The following is a 23,173-nucleotide window of genomic DNA, read 5'->3' on the forward strand; positions in this document are numbered from 1 at the left end:
AAATTACTCAAATATCACATCTGTAGACACAAAATTACAGTAACCCACATGACACTGCAAGTTTTGTTTTTACACACGTTAAAAGAGGTAGGAAACGTTATTTTCTAAAGCACACTCTGGAAAATAAGGCACGATTTCTGAACGGGGTTGTATTTCTGAGTACATTTATACAGTACTGATAAACCCACCTCAACTTTCCAAAGGATGGCGTTCTGCAGAGCACCGCACAGCCACAAGGGGCCCTGTACCGGAGTCTCCCACAGTCCAGAACATCCATTTTGCCGGCCTGCACTGAGCAAGGGGGAGATGGGCCAATTCAGATCCTACTTTGCGTTTCAGTGGTGAGAGGTACCAAGAAACAGAAATAAAAGCCAAACAGGTTGAGGAGTGTTGACTATTTAATGAACTCATGTAGCATAAAATGATACAAATGTGTGTCATTTTAAAACATTACGGTGAAGAATTAGGGTTTTTGAATCGTATTAATGGTAACTGGTTTAATACATGTAAAAATATTTACCAAAAATCAAAATCTCAATGAAATTATAAGTAAAATTACTTTTATTTTCATAAATAAAAAGGTAACTCATTATACAAACAACACTTGTTAGCTGTCATTATCCAGTTTAAGGAGAAAAATATACACAACACTTAACACAACGTTACACCCTCTACAACCTTCATGTGGCTGCCTGACGTGTATCAACTTGCCAGATTTCCAACACCGCTTTAAAGAATATACTATATAATGGGGTATTTTAGTCACAAAGCGTCGCTTTTGCTTAGTCAACACAGTTTTTCTTACTGGCTCATGTTGAAGTTGCCAATTATTGATTTAAAGTAATAGCAGTATTTCCTGCGTTTTACAGACGCACTGAACACACGACGTTTTCATTCCATATGTGGTAGTATAATCCACAAAAATGTCAATGTGAAAATTTAGTGACTAGGTTAATAAGCACTAATACCCGAGATAAATAGGTCCTATAAGGCCGAGAATAACAAGCTGGCATCAAGTTTAAAGTTCTGTTGGTAAATGGCATACAGCAAACAGACAAATGATTTTGTAGTATCACATAAAATATAGTGAAATTTAAATCAAGTATGTTTCTATAGAGACCAAAATAAAACTAAATGTCCAGGTGTTACTCCACTCATTATAGAAACTGCAGCTTCAAATATTAAAATGGTATATAGTAGTTATTAGCATTTCCATATATTAAAAAAACCCTCACTGATTCTTTTTAGTTTTCAAGAGTTAAAACTATGATGTAAGTAATTATTCATTTGAACACAGTATTGACTCATGTAGGAATAATCTGTTTATTCTTCACAATGACGTGTTTATTCCTAGTCCCACACTTTATGCAGATCTCACTTTGTCACAGGGTGGCTACGTGGAGTCGATGGCTGACCTACGTAAGTGTTTAGCAGAGTGCCTGGCATATAGGAAGCTCTGAATATACACTATTTTTTTTTTCAATGTTTATTTATTTCTGAGAGAGGCAGCACGAGCAGGGGAGGGGCAGAGAGAGAGGGAGACACAGAATCTGAAACAGGCTCCAGGCTCTGAGCTGTCTGCACAGAGCCTGACGTGGGGCTCGAACCCATAAACCACGAGATCATGACCTGAGCCGAAGTCGGACGCTTAACCGATTGAGCCACCCAGGCGCCCCCACTATTATTTCTACTAAGTGAACCAGTCTGTCATTTGTAAGACAGAATCATCATCAAAAAAGATAAAACTACAGACGTGTGACTTTGTTAATGCAGAATGTACCTGCTATTTCTCAAGTTTGTGTATTCGCTGAACTGTTTCAAATACTACAAGCTATTTTAAGTTCATACTCTATCTGTTTGCTCTTGTTTTTGCTATGGCCTTTGCCCTATAGCAATGCAATTCTGACAGGATATGTAAACTAGAAAACCATACAGAAACAATGCACACTGGAATCGGTAACAAGGGCATTTTACCATTAAATTCTGGGACCAAAAAGCAGTTACCGGTGTGATTCAGAACAACCTGTCAAGCTTAGGTTGAATGTTTTTTTCTTTACGTCATGAAATATCTGACTTCTGCACAAACATTTTCACTGTTTCCTCGCATACAGGGACATGAAGAGCTGGCATGAAGTTCTGTCCTCTCAGTAAAATACCCATTAGAAAAGGTACTTGTAAAAATCACTGTAGGTTTATTGAGGCTGAACTGAAGTGCAGGGCCACCGAACATAAGGAAGTTCTCAAAATACCTACAAACACTGATTTTCTTTTTTAACAAATTATAGCTTCTTACAAATGGAAGGGATTTAAAGATTTTCTGATCGTTAACTATTAAATGACTTTTCCAATTGGAAAGATAACAGAACACAAGTCTGTGTAACATAACGGTAAGGAAACTCTCTGTTAAGAACCAACTCCTGTCATTCTTCTGGTATCAGGTAAGAGGAAGGAAAAAACTTTTTGTGTGTGAAGATAGGAAAACATACCTGAAGCCACATGATTCTGGCCTATATTAACCTGAAACTTATTACGACCCAGAGTCTGGAGAAAAAAACCCAACCCCCAGATGCGCCCTTCAGGGGCATAATAAAATCTTTTACATGTTGTCCTGATTAAAAAGGAGTTTGGAAACAAAGCATGAAACATCTCTACTATATTAAAAATCGAGAACAAATAAACTGAAGGCAGATTCCCTCTGAATGTACTAAATCATTCTACAGGCTTCAGAGAAAACATTTCAAGAAATATGAACTGAAGTTCCAGGGTTTATCTTATCTACTAGTAGAGAAATTCAAAGTGCACATTTTATCAATTTTAGGCGATGGAGCACCCCGTGTCCTTCTGAGGTTTGATATCTGGTTCTCTGACAGGCTTCACTGCTTCTTCTGGTTTGGGTTTGGTCTAGGGAGACAAAGAAATACAGTGTTGAGTAAGAAACTAAGATATGGAAAACAAACACTAGATCTTTTCCACCTTAGACTTTTTATCTTTACTTTTTATTTATTTTTTAATGTTTATTTTATTTTTGAGACAGAGAGAAAGACACAGAGCTCAAGCAGGGGACAGGTTGAGGGAGAGAGAGACACAGAATCCAAAGCAGAGCTGTCAGGACAGAGTCTGATATGGAGCTCGAACTCACAAACCGTGAGACCACAACCCGAGCTGAAGTTGGACACTTAACTGACAGAGCCACCCAGGCACTCCCACCCTAAGCTTTTTAAAGATGCTGTATATACGGGGCGCCTGGGTGGCTTAGTCGGTTAGGCGTCTGACTTTTGCTTAGGTCATGATCTCACGGTTCGTGGGTTCGAGCCCCACGTCGGGCTCTGTGCTGACTGCCGGCTCAGAGCCTGGAGCCTGTTTCAGTCTGTGACTCCCTCTCTCTCTGACCCTCCCCTGCTCACGCTCTCTCTCTCTCTCTCCCCTAGAAATAAAACATTTAAAAAAAAAAAAAAAAGATGCTGTATTAAATTACCCAATGCTGAGATTAACAAAGTTGTTCCAGAAGCTATGTATCAATTCAAGAAGTAATAAGAAAGCAACATTTTGGTGAAGATGAAAACCTAGATGGGTAGACAAACATCGAGCTAATGGTGCTTTCGCTCCTTCTGAGGAGGGAAAAACTGAGTGATGAGTCTGTCTCAGGACAGTAACAGGCTACCTCTTACAGCATTATTTTAGAGGCTGACCAGAGTAAAAAGGCAGTCATTTTAAGTACTAATGATTGCAGAATGGGTAGGAAATTCTATAAAAACAACCCAATTTCAAGGAAGGAGCTATGGCTGCAAAGTAATTCCCATCCCCCACAGAACCCTCCTCTTTTGGCAGTCAGACCTCAAATTTCCCACTTAATCTACTTTTTGACTTAGTACACCAACATGTACTTAGACATAAATGAATAAAAGCAGCCTTATTTCACCCCTGGATGATTTCACGGAATGTTGAAATAAGGTCCAATCTTCAAATACCCTGCGGTAGCTAAATCAAAAACAGAGTATTGCTATAGCAATATAAACATGGATAAGCCATCCTTTTTAGAGCTCTTCTCCCACACTCTTCCTAAAGGAGCCTCTGATAAATTGTAGAAAGACAAGATAATGTGTTGAAAACAGCTTCAATTATGTAAAAAGTCAGAAGATAATTAAGGCCTACAGATCTAATCTCTGAGAAAATTCAACAACACACATCACAGCAACCCTGTGCTTAGCTAACTGAACATTTAGACAAATATACAGGTCTACTTAAGTAGAGAAAAATAACAAAAGGCTAACTCCAAATTCTCTTTTTAAACCTTTGTGAACAAAAGGAAGAAAGCCAATCTCGTACACTGTCATCCTTGGGTCTCTTGGTGAGATCAAACGCGGCCAGTGTTTCCGGTGTCCATTGTGCACTTGTTGGAGGAAATTCAAAAGGTACAGGCTCTACGAGACCATAATTTGCCTTGAGTTCCAGCTGTGGGGCTTCTGTTGGAACTTTTTGAAAGTAACTGCAAAAAGCAATTTAAACAGCAATTCATTCATTTATTAACAACTTGAGTGGCCATTATGTTCAAGGCCCTGTGCAAGAAAGAGACCATTTAATGATAAGACAGAGAAGATTCTCCTGCCTTGTGCAGCGTGCCAAAGTAGGCGAGACAGTCAGGACGCCCGTCCACTACAGTGCAACGTAACAGACGCTACGATGGACGTCATGTGCCATGAGAACCCGCCATCGGGGGAGGGACGGCTCAGGAATGCTTCCCAGAAGAAGTGAGGCAAGTTAGACTACGCGTATTTGAGGAAGGAAAAGAGCTCAGTCTGACCAAGTGCAGCATGGAAGGGGAAGACTGTAAAGAGAAAAAGCAGGGACAAAATGGATTCTACCAACCTACACAGGTGGTCACCTGCAGCGTGAACAACGCTAGCCTCACCATGGGAAACTGCTCAACAGGGCTAGGCAGGATGGACAGAAAGTCCATTTCCCTGCCTCCCAGGTGGCTGCGACCAGAGCCACATGCTCACGTGAGAGGAGAGGAGAAGAAACCACAGGGAAACGAAGAGGAGAAAACTGAGACACTATAAGTGAGCTCTTTGTTAATCACCTACGTTAAAAATTAAAATCTGCTTTTACGTGTATCGGCATCAGCAACAGAATGAAGTGAGGTGCGACTGGAGGGGACTTTACCACCAATTTAAAGAGAAAAGTTAAGTGCAATTTGACACAAAATCTGCGGGGCAGAGACTAAAGAAACTGTGAAACCATGGCAACAGTACTGATTTAAACACTGTGATGGTAAATACACACACCAGTATTCATCCTGCCAAAACGACACCGAGCTGTACTCACATGAACCCATTCTCTCTCTGACACTTCTCTAGGGTGTTCGTCACAAGATTTCCGAGCTTCCTAAAGAATAAGTGTCCTGAGGGTCTGACTGTTGGCCCAGGTCCTTTGGTTTCTCCGTATTCTTTGCACAGTACTTCTGCCTTTGCATAAACTGCAGGCCGAAGGGGCAGAAAATCATCTGGTTATTATTTATTCTAAGAAAGCTTTACATCAGAGATAACTTTTCTGCTCCTTACTGTGACAGCAATACCAGTAATACCAGCAATACCAGTAATAGCGTTAAGGGGAAGGGGGCTGTTTTCTACAGGTTTTCTGGTTTTTGAAACTTTCTCTGTCTCCCATTCCTCACTCGTTCCCATTCTCTTTCATGAACTCAGCCAAAATCTCTTTTAACCACCTACTTCCTTTTATGATAAAACTTTTGTGTTGAAGAAGGGAGTTAATATTCTGGCAGCAACACTTACATTTTTCTGCTTCTTGGAGACACCGGATGGCTTCGCCACATTTATCACTGGCCAACAAAGTCTGACCATGGTAACAGTAAGCCTGATAAAGAAACAAACTCTTATTCATTCTCTCCCAAGTGATGTTTTCTGCTATCAGTGTTTTATAAATGCATCAGATGAATAAACGCCTTTATCCACTGTCTGAATATCAATGCAATCCCTCACATGTCTTTACTTGAATAAACTTCCCCCAATCTCTGTTAGTATAAAAAGTGGGATTATGTCAAGCTTTGAACAAAACTAACCTTCTAACTATGGGCTGAGAGGAAAAAGTATTTTCCTTATATATACATATATATTTTTTGCAGGGGGGGTGGGGAGAGAACATAGGTGGGGAAGAGGAACAGAGGGATTGAGAGAGAATTCCAATCCCAAGCAGGCTCCATGCTCAGCGTGGAGCCCAATGCAGGGCTCAATGCCAGGACCCTGGGCTGGGATCATAACCTGAGCCAAAATCAAGAGTTGGACACCTAACCAACTGAACCACCCAGGTACCTTACAAAAAGTGATTTTGCTTTTTTTTTTTTTTTTTTTAAGATTTATTTCTGAGAGAGAGTGCAAGCAGGGAGGGGGCAGAGAAAGAGGGGGACAGGAGATCTGAAGTGGGCTCTTTGATGACAGCGGTGAGCCCAATCCTGGGCCAGAACTCACGAACCACGAGGTCATGAGCCAGTGTCAGACGCTCAACCAACTGAGCCACCTGGGAGCCCCAAAAGTATTTTTGAATAATGAAATCGGTTTTTGCAATTTGGGCGCTACAGATAAAGGAGGGAAGTTATTGTGCTAATGCAAAGGGAAAGGGAGGGAGGATTCTAAGGTTAATGACTAAACAGGTTTCAAGAGAAGTGTTATCAGCCTGTAAAAGGACGTGCTCACTCTGTAAATGTCTGTAGCAAATGCAGGCATTGCACATGGTCCAACACTGTATGCCTGAAAACAGATTCCAAGGTAGAAGAAATAAAAATATCTACCTGGGTCTGAAAATGGTGTTTGATTATATCTCACACGATATTCTAACCAACAAACAAATAAGTTTGTTTGGTGGGTGGAAGAAACTGATAAGTAACTTCTAAGAGTGCAATTATTAAGGGTTCATCACAGACCGAGGGGATACGTTGCGATGTATGCCTTAAGATCAGAATCCGTAAACATCTTCTTCAATGTACAAGATGAGAGAATTCTCAGTAAGTATACAGAAGGTTCGAGCTTAAAAGAGGGTCTGAGTGGCACCTGGGTGCTTCAGTCGGTTAAGCATCCGATTCTTGGTTTCAGCTCAGGTTATGACCTCATGGTTTGGTTTGGTGCTGACACATGGAGCCTGCTTGGGATTCTCTCTCTCCCTCTGTCTCTGCCCCTTCCCTGCTCATTTTCTCCCTTTCTCTGAAAATAAAAAAGTAAACTTCATAGACATATATTTGTATACTAATTACATAAACATATACATAAATATACAAATAAAATAAACTTTAAAAAGAAGTGGGTTTTACAGGTGCCTGGGTGGCACCTTTGGTCCCGGTCCAACTCTGGGTCAGGTCATGATATTGCAGTTTGTGAGTTCAAGCCCTGCATCGGGCTCTGTGCTGACAGCTCAGAGGCTAGAGCCTGCCTCAGATTCTGTGTCTCCCTCTCTCTCTGCCTCTCCCCTGGTCACACACTCCCTCTCTCAAAAATAAACTTAAAAAAAAAAAAAATAATAATACTAATGAAAAATGGGCTTGAATCAAATAGTAATTCCATCGCTTTAACTCATTTCTATAATTTTGCATCATCTCCGCCCATCTCAGCTCACAAGAGCTGTACTCTCAGTAAACGTTTGACAGCTGTCCATTATTTATGAAATGCTAATTTACAAAATGACAGACCCAGCATGCACAGGGCTAGAAAGATAGTAACTTACACTGGTTTTCAGGTTATTAGTACTTACATAAGCTGTGTAGAAACACATTTTCAAGTGAAGATATTTTCTCCATTTAGCAGAGTATGCAGGCTCCAAACTGGATAAAGCATGATCTAAAGTTACATTTTAAAAAGCAAAATATAATTTCACCCTGATTCACTAGAAGATTTTTTAGTTCATGTGTTCAGATGCTAAAAGCAGAATGCCATTCAAGTCTAAAACTCAAACATTTACATATTTAAAAAAAAACACTTTGATTTAACGTGATTTTCCCATAACTACACTTTAACTACATAATAAGACTGTTTGAATACCATGTCACCTCCTTTGATAAGTGATGCAACTTAAGTTTAGGATAATGATAAAAATAGAACTTTAAGAAAAATATAAATCATACCGTTACATGTTTTTCTTTAATTATCTAACGTAGCAACGCACGGTGTAGCGGCCCCGGCCGGCCGGGCCCCACACCCCGGGTGAGTCTTCTCTCGCACACGTTCACTTCCTGCCAGCTTCTCTCCCATCCCATCCAGCTCTGCTCCGCTCCCTACTTCTCTATCCTTGTCAAAGCTTCCGTCCCTTCCTCTACAGACTACACTCCCTTCTTCCTGAATGCTAAGTGAAGTCAGCCTTCACCTCACAAGCACATTACTCATCTTGCAATTATAGGGATCTTTTTTTTTTAACGTTTTATGTATTTTTGAGAGTGCAAGCAGGGGAGGGGCAGAGAGGGGGACAGACTTCAACGTGGGCTCTGTGCTGACAGCAGTGAGCCTGACGTGGGGCTTGAACTCAGGAACTGTGAGATCATGACCTGAGCCGAAGTTGGAGGCTCAACCAATTGAGCCACGCCACCCGGGTGCCCCGACAGAGCTTTCCTAAATTCAACCAATCAAATCAGATTTGCTTCATACCTTTTCACAGGTCACAATTATCTACCAAATAAAAGCCAAACTTCTAAGGCTACACACCAATTCATGATCTCATACGTGCAACCTTTCCTAACCTTTTCTCCTATCACTCATCCTGTGTCTCAGCTAAGAGCATCTGTTCAAAGGTCCCAGAATGTGCCAAATTCTTTCTTATCTCTGTACACACTATAGAATGTTCTACTCTTCCCATATGCTAAAGCTTCCTAGCAAACTCAGAACTTCCATTTATATTTCAAAATAAGGCCCAAAGACCACCCTCTTATAGAAAGCCTTTTCTAGCATGCCTGGATCCTTGGGGCTTTAATTTCACTGCTATAGTAACATCTTATCTTACGTCATTATAACGTGGTTACATTTTGTTCCTTCTCTAGACTCTGACTCTGTCTATACATTGATCTTTGTATAACTAGCAACTGAAATAGTAACCATCCCATAAACAGAAATAAATGCGTGTTTCCTAAATAAGTGAACGAAATAAATAACAGGCTAATGAGAAGACCTGAGTTCTAATCCTAACTTCCCACCTGCTAACAGTTAAATTATAAGTTATGCTAATTCTCTGGAACTTAAGTTTAATGATAGCAACTAAAAGGTTATTACAAAGGCCCAAAAAACTTCAAAGCTAAAACATCTGTATGATTATTATACATAACTGGTTAAGAAGTATAGCACTGGCCTCTCCATTAAAAATTATGCAGCATATTAACTGTGAACAGCTCTCATTTTAACCAAGATTAATAAAATAATGTAGACATTATTCCAGTTTTGCAAATGATGAAACAACCTGGAGTTATCTTTTTGTTTTGCTTATTCTCTATTAAGCCAAGAGCTTAATGTGAACATCTAAAGACTGAAAATACAAGAGAATTATAAACTCACCAGCTTTTTGATAGAAGTTGGCTGTTTCATATGCCAGTGCAGCAATCAGCCCAGGCGCGTGCTTCAGTTCAATTGCTCGAGCGATTGTTACTGTCCCCAAAGCACAGAAAAGTGAATGTTAGAATTAAGTTCACCTGCGTTCATACTAAGTTAATCGTAATAGCAAAAGACATCCCAACAATCCACTTGGCATTTTAATACAATTTGTTAAGAATTTTAACATGAAAAGTAAGTTACAGAAAATGCAAACATAAAGAGAAAACACTAACAAGCCTGCAGGTTCTGATACTATTTCTTTCAATCACTAGCCAATTACTAGCTCATCACAAAAAATACTACTACAAACTAATATGTCAGAGGAAAACGAATACTTCCAGGGCACTGGAATTTGAAAGAAAAACAAAATGCCCACAAAGTCTCTTTGTTGGTTTTACATGAATCTTCATCTATTTCCTGCCACTGAAAGGAGAAGAAAGGCAAGCCAGACAGTGGAAGAGAAAAAAGAGTGAGCATGGTAGAGAGGGACAGGAGGAGTTACGTAATTCATCTGTGGTCAGAAATGGCATGAAATTAAGATCCTTTCTAAAAGATCCATTAAACTGCAAAGCCTTTTCCTGTAAATCATGCATGAAGCCAAATGCTGACAGTGAAATTGTTCCTCCCTAGAAATTTCTCAAAATGTGAAACTCAAAACCAGCTAATTCTGATTTAAAAAAAAAAAAAAAAAGAATCAGATGTCAGTAGAGATTTCTTAAAAAAAAAAAAATTACAATACTTAGGATACCTTCTTGAGCTTCTGCCTGACACTGGACAATGTAAGCTTCTAGGAGGCGTGCCTCTAAATCCCTCCCCTTCTCTGCAGGCGTAATGAGCTTTGGGATATGACTTTCCTGAGAAAGAAAAATAAAGAAGTCAAATTTTGTCTTAACCCAGTTGTTACAGATGAACAAAATGGAAATTAGACATTCATATAAAAAACTCAGGGGGTACCTGGCTGGCTCAGTCAGGAGAGCATGCAATCCCTGATCTCAGGGTTGTGAGTTCAAGCCCCACGCTGGATATAGAGATAACTTAAAAATAAAATCTTAAAAAAAAAAAAAAAGTCTTTAAGAAAAAAAAATCCTAAACTGAAAAAAAAAAAAATTCAGAGCACCAAAGCTGTGTAAAGAGGAGCGATATTAAGCTTATAGAGAATAAAACCTCCTATATACTAAAACTTAAGGCTTCTCATAAACTTCTGCAAACTGGGTCATAATACATAGCTTAGATGTGCAGGTCATATTTTTCTCTTAGAAAATGTTTAACTGAAATAGTAACCAAAGTCTTCTTTTGCATGATGGCCAGATTTATTCACTCATTAATAATAGCAAAGTATAAAGAAATCTATAATTTAATAGCTAACTCAGGATTACAGGTTTTTAATTACTGTAAAAGGATCTTTTTTTTTTTTAAATGTTTGTTTAATTTGAGAGAGAGACAGAGAGAGCATGAGCTGGGGAAGGAGACAAAGAATCCCTAGCAGGATCTGCACTGCCCGTGCAGACCAGACGCAGTGCTCGATCTCACAACCAAGAGAGAAATCAAGAGCCAGTTGCTTAACCAACTGAGCCACCCAGGTGCCGCCTGCATCCTATTTTATCATGAGAAATCCCATCATTGGTCTATGGAAGGCATTTCTGTAAATATCAGTTTAATCAGAATGAGGTGGCGGTAATCCTGATTGCTAAATACATTAGTCTTTTCCCTAATTTCTGTCATAGCTTCAGGCAACTTAATATAATGAGTGCATGCTGACTGCCCCTCAATGTTTTCCCAGAGATCCAGAGAACACACTCAGAAGTTCAGCTCTGGGGGATCCTGACTGTCCTGACAACTGCTGCAGGCTGGGTGTAAGAAGCATCAACTTGTGTACTTTGTTTTCTCCTATCTTTTCCAAAGAGACAGAAAAATAAACAGTGAATTACAACTTGAATTTTCTAATTGTAAAATTCACTGGTGGGGTGCCTGACTTGCTCAGTCAGAAGAGCATGGGACTCCAGCAAGAGAGAGGACAAGTGGGGGATGGGGGGAAGGAGAGAGAGAAATGGCTCAAGTAGGCTCCACGCCCAGAGTGGGGGGTGGGGTAGGCAGGGCTCAATCCCAGGATACTGGGATCACAACCTGAGCCAAAAATCAAGAGTCAGACACTCAACCGACTAAACTACCCGGGCGCCCTGAGCATGTGACTCTTGATCCCAGGGTCATGAGTTTGAGCCCCACATTGGGTATTGAGATTACTTACATAAAACCTTTGAAAAACAAAAAACAAAATTCATTGATGATTATCTGAAGTGAAGACATATGATATTCTGTAATTGGCTGCACTTATGAACAAAGTACTTAACATACAAAAAACAAAACATACAGTAGATTCTTTCTACATAGTGAAATAATTCCTTCCTCCAGTCCCCAAAAGAAGGAAATTTAATAAAAAATTAAAGCATCAGAAATATATTTTACTGTCACATTACTTTACCTTTAAATGTTTAAAAATCCCTGCTGCAATTTTTAGGCTTCGATGGACTTCTTTTGCTTCACCTTCTGTTATGCTTAAAGATAGTGGTTACATTAGTTAGTCGATGAATCCTGTTTCTGGTATTAAAACCAACAACTAGTGCATGATCATAAAACCAAATTAGTCATTTGTTTCTCACCGCTGGTCTTCTCCCTTTTAAAAAATCTAATTTGACAATTAAAAAAGTAACAGATGCACATGAAAAATATCCAGAGCAGATATTACAAATGAAAAAAAAAAAGAGAGGCCTTGTCTATAGGTCCAGTTTTTCATTCCAGGTAATCTCCTGGGCATTTAAGTAAGTTTAAAATATTCTACACTTAATGCATGCGCACACGTAAAAAAAGGCACACACACAATATTCTGCTAGTTTTAATAATTTAAATTACTTTAGAGATAATTTTACAACAGCACATACAATTCAACTTTATTTTTTAAGACTTTATTTTTAAGTAATCTCTACACCCAACGTGGAGCACAACCCTGAGATCAAGAGTCACATGCTCTACCGACTAAGCCAGCCACATGCTCTAACAATTCAACTTTATTTTTTATTTTTTTTTTTTAATGTTTTTACTTATTTCTAGGAGAGAGAGAGAGAGACAGCGTGAGCAGGGGAGGGTCAGAGAGAGAGGGAGTCACAGACTGAAACAGGCTTCAGGCTCTGAGCCGGCAGTCAGCACAGAGCCCGACGCGGGGCTCGAACCCACGAACCGCGAGATCATGACCTAAGCGAAAGTCGGACGCTTAACCGACTAAGCCACCCAGGCGCCCCTCAACTTTATTTTTAAATGGCTGCATTTTATACACATGTTCAGAGGAACCACAGTTAGTAGTTGCCAGTTTCATATTGCTAACATCCACTTTTACTATTATAAATGCTGTATCTCATTTCATGTCACAATTCTTTAATCCTTCAAAACATTTTTCACTTACTTATCTTTTATTTCTTTTTCTAGGAGTTGCCTGTTCATGTCCTTTGCTTATTTTCAATTGATTTGTAGACCCTTTTCTTTCCTCTTTATTTTCCATTACAAAAACAATTTGTCACATGCATTACAACTTTTTTGACCATCTGTTGTTTGTTTTTTAACTTTGTTTATGGTACTTTTATGCAGTCCAATATTCAATTTTTTTCCTTTTCTTGGTATGGGGTTTCATTTAGATAAGACCTCCAACAAGATTATTTTTTCCCCCCTTTAAACACTGGGCTCCATAATTCTGATACTTAAAACACTAACATTATAAGGCAACCTTTCACTTAACAGAAGTGGTATTTTTATCAATAGCTTAGACTTTTTAATAATGAAAACCCATATACTTCAAAAATAACAAACATGTATATAACCCTCCCCTTTAGACTTACTTTTCTTTTCCAGCCAGTCTTGAAGCATATTTGGTATACCATAAGGCTACATTAAATCCCATGGAAATTAATTCAAAAACAGCATCCTGCTGGGCACTAGAATTATAAACATGTTCATTAAGTTCTGTCAATTATTGAGACACCTCTATATGTATACTTAACGTCCAACTCAAAATTATAAAGAACTATATGCTAATTGGAAAAATGAAGAAAACAGTCCTTATGATTAATGACTAAAAACAAGAGCCCACTATGTACTTCTTAATAGTAAAAATAGTAAATAGGCAGTTCTCAAAGGTTATTGTACACAGAGTGGTTTTAAAACTATAAATTTGGGGGACTTAACTCCAGAGAATCAGAAAGTCTGAAAGGGGCCCAGAATCTACACTTTTGTAAGTAACTAGTCGATTTTGGAGTGGGTGGTTCTTATCCCACATTTTTAAAAAAATGGAATTCAGAGGAGACATTGCTTCAGGCTAGAACGATTTCAAGAGGTTTAACGGTATAGACAGTCTCTGAATTGTGCCTTGAAAGATGGCAGGAACAGAAGCAGGGCATCCCAGGTGAGGGAATGATGCTGTTAAGGCATAAGAAAGGATCAACATTTTTTCTGAGAGCGGGGACCCACCTGGCGTGACGGAGCACATGATTTGTAAAAAGAAAGCAAGGAGCAGGTCAAAAAGCCAAACAGAAGTGAAACTGGAGAAGACATTGAATGCCAAGCCCATCAATATGTGTACCACAGTGAGAAAGGGCTTAAAAATAAGCACATTTTATATCTTGTTTCTTTCAGATTCTATTACTAAATATGACACAAAGAAGATGGCAAGGGCTTGCTACAGCAAAAAAGGTAATGCCTATTTTTAAAATCACTATTGTTCTGAGAAGGCCCTGAAAATTCTTCATCTCATTTATCTCAAATGATGAAGAAAACAGAATACCCTTATTTTATACACAAAATACTAACAAACAGAAAACGGACTCAAACAGAAAAAATGAGAATTGTGTTTCCACTTTGTATTTTGTACTTAACTGTTGCCGCCATCATAAAAGGAATGGGGACAGGGAAACTTTTTAGATTTATAAAAAAAACAAAACAGGGGGGATGGGTGTTACAAAACATTAGTCATTCAAAAATTAATTATATGATATCCTGTTTAACATATTATAATACACAGTATGATAGTTAACTTTTTCTAATGTAACATTTCACAAATTCATGTGTCATCCTTGAGCAAGGGCCATACTGATCCCTGTATAGTTCCAATTTTAGTATATGCACTGAAGCGAGCACTGAAGCACTAAACTATACACGTGTATGTACATGTATACGTCCATGTTTAAGTAAGCTCTAGGCCCAATGTGGGGCTTGAACTCACGACCCCACGATTAAGAGTTGCACACTCTACTGAATGAGCCAGGCAGGGCCATCACCTACCTCACCCCCAACGAACAAACTCTTAAAACAGTTTTACACCACTGAAAAAAAAATTTAATGCATAGTTTAAAAGCTTATTCTCTTCAGCATTTAGAACTTTCAAATGAATTACATCTGGCAATCTACTAAGCCTATCTAATTTATTAGTTTACCTTTAAATAATGAGAGAGGGGTGCCTGGGTGGCTCAGTTGCTCAAGCGTCCAACTCTTGATTTTGGGTCAGGTCATGATCTCACAGTTCGTGAGTTCAAGCTCCTTGCTGGGTTCCACACTGACATTGCAGAGCCTGCTTGAGATTCTCTCTCCCTCTCTTTCCACCCCCACCATGCATATAGACGTGTGCACACACTCTCTCTCTCAAAATAAAAAAATAATACAACAGTTTTGCTAATTTATACAAAGTCTCAGGAATAACTCTCTCCCTTTTTGATCCTTCATTTATTTCAGTCTGCCTTGCTCCGAAACAATCCATTTCTACTGTACCACATGGAAGCATTCAGAATACACAGAGCTGAAAAAACATTTTTCAGAACAGATATATTCACAGCATACTTTCTACTGATTAAGTAGCAATCAAGAATAAAGGAACTTAAAAATCTCAGATGTAGAAAATTCCGTAAGGCCTTCATCACCTAAGTCTTCAGTGTCTCATAAAACTACGTTGAAAGATGCGGTTACAAGGAATCGAAGTTTGGCATGATGGGGAAAAGGGCCAAGTTTATATAACGCAAAACACATTAGAATCTGCTAACATTCTGCAATGTAATGATAGAGGTTTGACTCTAAAAACATCTTTTTTAAGAAAAATATTCCTTAATTTTAGATAAAACACAAAGGGGGGTGTCACATAAAGAAAAACAGATGAGGACTTGGAACAGCTTAGTACCCCAGAATACAAAACCTGGAAAGAATCCACAGTCCCCAACTTCCTACCAAATGTCTGAAATCTACATACAATATTCTTAAGGAAGGAAACAATTTACTAAAGATCTATTATACACCTGGCATTATTTTAGTCACTTAACATAAATTTGTGCCTATTTCATTCCTCACAACAGCCCTGGGTCTGTAACCCCAGAGCTGAAGGAGCAGGTGTTCACACAGTACAAGACCTGAGACAGCACCTGACTACGTAGGAATCCCAAGTCCACGTTCCGGCCGCTGCCATGGCTGCCCTGCGCCTCTCAGCAATCTCCATTTCCTTTCTGCTCACTTTACACAATTTTCTACAGTAAACTGAGATCAAGATATATGGCCATTAAGCAACACAATGGTGTTAAGAAAAAAAAGTTCAATAAAAGTTCTGCACCATTATGATCTGGTTCCTGTTATAACTAGATCTCTTCTGATTAGTTTCAAGTGTGTGAAGAGAAAGTTTTGAGAGGAAATTAAAATTTTTTTTAATGTTTTATTTATTTCTGAGAGAGAGAGAGAGAAAGAGAGAGCGAGCGAGCACAGGAGGGTCAGAGAGAGAGAGAGAGACACAGAATCAGAAGCAGGCTCCAGGCTCTGAGCTAGCTGTCAGCACAGAGCCCGACGCAGGGCTCGAACCATAAACCGTGAGATCATGACCTAAGCCTAAGCTGGACTTTTAACCGACTGAGCAACCCAGGCGCCCCAAGAGGAAATGTTTTAAAAGAGCAGAAATGGTGAAGAGGAATTAGGAAAAAAATAAAATTATAACTCAAAAGAGTTTGGAGCTGGGCCAGAACTGGGGACAAAGACATCTGAACTAGCCATCCGAAAAGAAAACTAGGTAAAAACCAAAATTCTGCTCTGCTTAAAGGTAGGCAAAAGATTTGGATTCCAAATTCCCAAACCATTCTTTGTATGTTATTAATACAACTAATACTGTTCAAGTCTGGATAATATTTGTATGGATTATCTCACAAACAGATTTGGTCCATGAGAAATAAATTATATTTTTATTTTATTGAGTATATTAAGAGTTCAGATCAATGTTTTTAATCAACTTCCCAGTAAGAGAAAATGCTAATCAGATCTATGTTCTACTCAAACACAGAGGCAATGGGTTAACCACTGACCAAACAGTTACAAAACTGGCTTCCACTTAGTACAGTTAGCATTGCTTACCTTGGAACCTGTCCTTGTAAAGTATCAGTCCACTTGAAATTCTGAATATATCGTAACTTGCTTTCTTGGGTAGATTCATCCAAGGAATTTATGAACCCTACAAAAAGGTACAGCCTTTTAGTTTTAGAAGAAATATCAGGTATTCTGTTTATAAAATTGTTCAGATAATGACTTTTCCAGACACCTGCAGAAAAGACCTAGTCGCCATCCCTTTCTATACCTCACATCTTACCTCACATCTTCTTCTAAGGTAGCGTAATACGAAACATGTACACATTTACTTTTTAAAATGTTAGAAGGACCAATGCCTCCCTTACAGTCTCACGTTTCTGAAACTCAAGTATACAAGAATACAGCCTAGAAGACTAAACTATTCAGATTTGTAAAGTCTAAGAATTAAATGTGAACTTCTGCATAGTTGTTTTTCGAAAACTTTGCAGTTCCTATAAATAACTAACCTTGTAGAAGTGAAAAATAGGAATCGGCTGCGTTCTTCATCATCTCTGGATTACAGCTCAAATCAGTGAAGAGTTCAAGCAGTCGTGCTCTGGATGATCTCAAGTCACTTATGAGAGACAGAAACAGTAAAATTAAGTCCCCTGCATTACGATGAATCTATGTTTTAAGGTGGATTAAAAGTTTCAATTATAAAAGCTTTAAAATATCATACACACACACGTGCACATACACACACCCTCCTCTAAGATATGACTAAGAGTACACAGGAAATAATTTAATTAGGACAAACACTGGGGGTAAGTAAAATTTCTAGTAACAATTGTTTTAAAAGCTGTACTAAAATAAACTCAGTTGAATCCAATGGGCAAATCATGAATACAATTATGATATAAAATACATGTTTTAATTTTAAAAAACATCAAATGGGGTGCCTGGGTAGCTAAGTTGGTTAAGTATCCAGGTCAACTTCGGCCCAGGTCATGATCTCATGGTTCTTGAGTTCGAGCCCCATGTCAGGTCCTGTGATGACAGCTCAGAGCCTGGAGCCTGCTTCAGATTCTGTGTCTCCGTCTCTCTCTGCCCCTTCCTGCTTTCACTTTGTCTCCCTCCCTCTCGCTCTCAAAAATAAATAAACATTAAAAAAAAGATTTTAAAAACATCAAATAAACACAAGCATTTAAGATGGGAAAAAGGAATCAAGAATCAGTAAATTAAATAGACCAGTTCACAATCCAAGTTTTTTGAAAAATAGAAATTTAACAATGTTTATGCAGTTTTAGGATTTCCTCAAAATTTCAAAACTTGACATTATATCAATATACTTTATTAAGTAGGAACCCCTATTTTTATTTCTTTTAAAGGACAATTTCTTTAAAAGTTTATTTATTTAACTTTGACAGTGGGGAACAGAGAGAGGAAGAGAGAGAGAATCCTGAGCAAGCTTCACACTCAGCATGGAGTCCAATGCAGGCCTTGATCTCACAACTGTGAGATCACGACCAGGCACCCCAAGTAGGAAACTCTATTTTTGAACTGCATTCTAGAAGCACCTGGGTGGTTCAGTAGGTTAAGTGCCCAACTCTTGGCTTCAGCTCAGGTCGTGATCTCACAGTTCATGGGTTCAAGCTCCACGCCATTTCCCTCTTGAAATTCTCTTCTCCCTTTATTATACTCATAACAAAATATCCAGGCTTTCCTCTTATCTCTAAAAGTTCCTTCTACCTTTTTTTTTTTTACATGTCCCTCTGCCCCTCCCTTTTTAAGTTTTATTTATTTTGAGAGAGACACAGCCCAAGTGGGGAAGGGGCAGAGAGAGAGGGAGAGAGAATCCCAGGCAGGGCTCAAACCCACAAAACCCTGAGCTAAAACCAAGAGTAGGAAGCTTAACCAACTGAGCCACCCAGGCGCCCTTGACATGTCCTCTTTCTATTCTCACCTTCAACAATGTTTAGTCTTTGGCTCTCCGCTTTTCTCTTTTAAGGTCTTAACTTTATATACAATTGGAGATCTACAACCATCAGATGCGGCTCGGTCGGGTTCCAGTCCACATCTTATTTCAGAAGGCAACTTGCTTAGTGAGGGTTCAGAAATCATAGTAAAGGGTCAATGACTGAAGACATTTGTGTATAAATGACTAATGAAAGACTATACTTAAATTGTAAGCGCTGAGAGACTAGAGGCTATATATCCAGAACTTTTAAGTGCCTAGGATAAAGCACATACGCAAAGTTCTTCATTGAGTGAAAGAATATTACTAGCATTTAAAATACTTTAAGATTTACAAAGGCTATAATGTAGCAGTGATATTCAGAAAAGAGTGCAGACTTGATCTTAAATGGTCTGGATAGAATGTTTGCACACTGGTATCAGCTCCATGAAAGCTTATTCCAAGAAAGCATATACCAACAACTATATACAGCTGACCTGAGATGGGATGGTTTACCTTATTAATGTGTCATTGTTGAGTTATTTAACTAGAAGCTAGGCAGGAGTAATTCCCAGACTAGGAAAAAAACTGAATTCTTAAGGCCTACTCTATACTCAAATAGTTTGCTAGCTACTTCCAAGCAGGCAGGCAATCATCTGCAACCCAACCGAGTAAAGTTACGTTCACGTTAAAATTACAGAATTTCAGAAAAATGTACCTTATAAACATCTAATTTAGGCTGTTTATTTTATAGGTGAATAATTAGACTCAAAGAAGTTAAGAGACTCGCCCAATGCTACAGATAAAACCGGTAAGCTGGGACCAACCTCTAGGAGTCTAGGATCACGGATTGGCACACTGCAACCTCTAACTTGTTTCTGTATCGCCCATAGCTTGTGTTTGAAAAAATCGACAGAGAATATGCAACAGAGGAGCCTGGCTGGCTCAGTTGGTAGAGTATGCAATTCTTGATCTCGGGGTCATGAGTTTGAGCCCTACACTGGGTAGAGAGATTACTTAAGAAAAATGATAATAAAAAAACAAAGATTTTAAAAAGAATATGCAACAGCAGCTGTATACAGGCCCCACAAAACCTAAAATGTTTACTACTTAGCACTTTACAGAAACAGTTTGATGACCTCTGATCTAGATTAATAAGCCAGTTTTCCTATCTTGTGCTCCAATTTGCTTCTTTCCATAAAAAGCAGCAACACTCTCAATTTTCCATTACTGGTACCATCAAGGTCTTGATCATGTAGGTTCTGCATTCCATGCAGCCTGAATCCTTTTCAACTTCACAGAGCAAATTAGATATGTGGCCAGTTGACTCCTCCTTTGAAATACCTCTTGCATCTCTTTCTTTTGTTCCAAACTGCTCTACTACCCCTAGGATAAAAGTCTTCCTTACAGAAATGATCTTCTCTTGTCCCTTCTCACGATCTAAATCAAGTATTAGCAAACATTTTCTATAATGAGCCTAAAAGTAAATATTTTAGGTTGTGTGGGTCATAGAGTCCCTGCTGATACTACCCCACTCTGCTGCTATAGAGGAAAGCAGCAAATACAGCCAGAGACAACACGTAAGTAAGTGGGGTGAGGGGACATGGCTGTGTTCCAATAAAACTTTATTTATAAAAATAGGCAGTGGGTCAAATCTGCAGAACAGTTTGCCAACCCATGAACTGAGGCACGTGATTTATTTAAACCCCTCAAGCTCTTTCTTCTATATGAACTCTCTAAAGCCCATTCTAGGTCATCAGGATCTCTCCCTGATCAGAACTCCATGAATCTACTATCTGACTAATTAATCAGATAGCTAATTAATTAACCAGTAGCCAATTAATCTACTAATGGCTAACTAATATCCATATACAACTTTGTGGAGTCTCTTGTACTTCTGTAATACATAACTTAACTCTTTCATTGTGATTGTTTCAGCCTCTCTGGGACTCCCTGATCCAAAATTAAGGACCGCAGGCTAGATGACTGCCAAAGTTTAAATTATCTGTGATTTAACTCTTCACACATCATTTATAAGTTTAGAAGTCGTCTCAGGACAGGGACAACGTATTACATATTTCTGCATTGCCCATGAAACCTAAAAAAGTACCTTGTATCCAAAAGTGGCTCCATCAGTAGTTATTGAGATTGACTAAAACTAACCTGCAAATTTTTGAAGCAGGAGGGCCAGCAGCTACACCATAGTAGTTAAAACCGACAGGAGCTGTGGCTTTCAATGGGTTCCTATGAAACCAATGTGTCATTTTTTCCAGATGTTTCCTATAAACAAAAAAGGAAATGTATACAAGTTAAACACAAAACATTTAATAATGTAAACAGTATAAAAATAAAGGTCTACTAAAAATATATGTGTATATTTTTAAAGTATATACACATATGAAGGATACACATATATAAATAAAATGCTTTATTGCCAGGAATCTTGTTCTAATGTCTATTTATTGTACTCTATATTTTAGAGACAGAGAGAGAGACCACATGCAAGTGGGGGAAAGGAGGGGGAGAAAGAATCATAAGCAGGCTCCAGGCTCAGTGTGGAGCCCAACGCGGGCTTGATCCCACAACCCTGGGATCATGACGAGCCAAAATCAAGAGTGGGACCCTCAATCAACTGAACCACCCAGGCGCTCCCTAATTATTGTAGTTTATGTTTAGATCAAGCCTGTAAAAAACCAGCACTTGTAAATCTGTCCACAGTTAACGGCCAATGTTAATATACTGGAGCAGTAATGTTTAGAGTTTAATGTGCATAGAAGTCACCTTAGCATGGGGGGAATGTGGGTCTTGTTAAAATGCTGATTCTAATTCAACAGTCTAGGTAGGACCTGAGATGCCAATGCTACTGGTCCAGGCCACCCTTTTGAATAGCCAAGTATTGGAATTGGGTTGGGTAGCTGCAGGTACGGAGGTCACAGGACTAGAACGTAATTTCCAAAACAGGTACAAATAATGACCTTTATTTGGACTGCTAAGGTTACTTAAAATAAATAGGTTTTAAACGAACTACTTCCAACACAGTATTGCTTATGCCAATGAATTAGTTATAGCACATGTTTCTGTAATACATATACTTTCCATGAAACAGCTAATAAGAATCAGTATTTACATTAAAAAACAAAACCCCACGATACTTGATCAATGACTTCTATCCTATAAAACCCAAAATATTTGAAGAACTACCTAACTAAAATGCCAACTTAAAAAAATTAGGTTCCAGGGCACCTGGGTGGCTCAGTCAGTCAAGCGTCTGACTTCAGTTCAGGGTACAATCTCGCCATTCGTGGATTTGAGCCCCACATCGTGCTCTGTGCTGACAGCTCAGAGCTTCGCGCCTGCTGCAAATTCTGTGTCTCCCTCTGCCTCCGGCCCTGCTCACACTCTTGTCTTGCTCTCTCAAAACCAAAATAAAACATTAAAAAAAAAAACTAAGTTCCACTCCTTTTTGTTTAAAACAACAACAAAACCCAACCAGCACATCAGTTGCCTAAAAGGCTGCGTAGATAACGCAAATACAGAAGGTGTAGCGGAACACTTAAATGTGGCAGTTAGATTCCGGGAACCAACAGGCAAGAAATTCTCATAAGGCATAATTAACTGAAAGACATTATACAATGTTGTTGGTTGGCTTTTTTTCCTGGGGAAAAATTTCCGTGGACTGTAGAGTATATGAAATACCTACTTGAGCACGTCCCTTAAAATATTTACCTATTCACGACACCACCAGATATTCAACGCACTGTATGCTCAATGAAAAAGTGAGCAAGTTCACTTAGGACTCAAAACATTTAAGAGTTCTTTTAAAAATATATACAACCCTCCAAGCAACAGCCCTGTAAATTAACTTTATAACAGAAGTAAATTAATACACCATGTACGTGCATGTAAAGACGCAATGGCACACAATACGCTTGACTTTGTGACAGCAAACTGTCTACTGATACTCTTTTCAGGCGGCCCTCCACTGCCTGGATGAAAATGTCTGCAGTTCTGGGTCTCTTGAGGAACGAAGAGGGTGAGTACTGTGTTCTGGGCCGGGACCCATCTTGCCCCTTCGGAGACCGGCCATTCCTGTTTTCAGGAACTCGGAAGGGGGCCAGCGCAGCGACACACCCACCCGCAGCTGCCACGGTGCCCTCAGAGCCGCAAGCACAACGGTCGGCTCGACGCTGCTACCTCCTCCGCCTCGGATCATCGAAAGGGGTCCCGCACTCGCTAGGCCCCGGGCCCCCAGAGGAACCTACCTGAACGCCGCCCCCCGCCCCCCACCCCGAGCCCG

At 39.2% G+C, this 23,173-nt stretch overlaps 1 protein-coding gene and 1 pseudogene across 4 annotated transcripts in view; both read right to left on the reverse strand.

The window, feature by feature from the left end:
• Nucleotides 1-380: 380 nt before the first annotated feature.
• BROX (BRO1 domain and CAAX motif containing) overlaps nt 381-23,173 on the reverse strand; it is a 23,639-nt gene continuing 846 nt past the window's right edge. Inside the window, exons 1-13 of one of the 4 annotated variants that reach the window (XM_077745308.1) lie at nt 23,139-23,163; nt 21,040-21,156; nt 17,450-17,556; nt 16,992-17,088; nt 13,460-13,555; nt 12,055-12,127; nt 10,324-10,429; nt 9,540-9,629; nt 7,756-7,841; nt 5,790-5,871; nt 5,326-5,476; nt 4,327-4,486; nt 381-2,901 (exon numbers count right to left, since the gene is read on the reverse strand). In XM_077745308.1, the coding sequence (XP_077601434.1) occupies nt 2,815-2,901; nt 4,327-4,486; nt 5,326-5,476; nt 5,790-5,871; nt 7,756-7,841; nt 9,540-9,629; nt 10,324-10,429; nt 12,055-12,127; nt 13,460-13,555; nt 16,992-17,088; nt 17,450-17,556; nt 21,040-21,140 (1,236 nt within the window). In that variant the 5' untranslated portion in view covers nt 21,141-21,156; nt 23,139-23,163 and the 3' untranslated portion in view covers nt 381-2,814. The other 3 variants (XM_077745307.1, XM_077745306.1, XM_077745309.1) reach the window with 3 other exon arrangements.
• LOC144216042 (U6 spliceosomal RNA) lies at nt 14,653-14,753 on the reverse strand (annotated as a pseudogene).

The sequence above is a fragment of the Crocuta crocuta genome, unplaced genomic scaffold (genome assembly GCF_008692635.1).
Source record: "Crocuta crocuta isolate KB4526 unplaced genomic scaffold, BGI_CrCroc_1.0 scaffold757, whole genome shotgun sequence".
Lineage (NCBI taxonomy): Eukaryota > Metazoa > Chordata > Mammalia > Carnivora > Hyaenidae > Crocuta > Crocuta crocuta.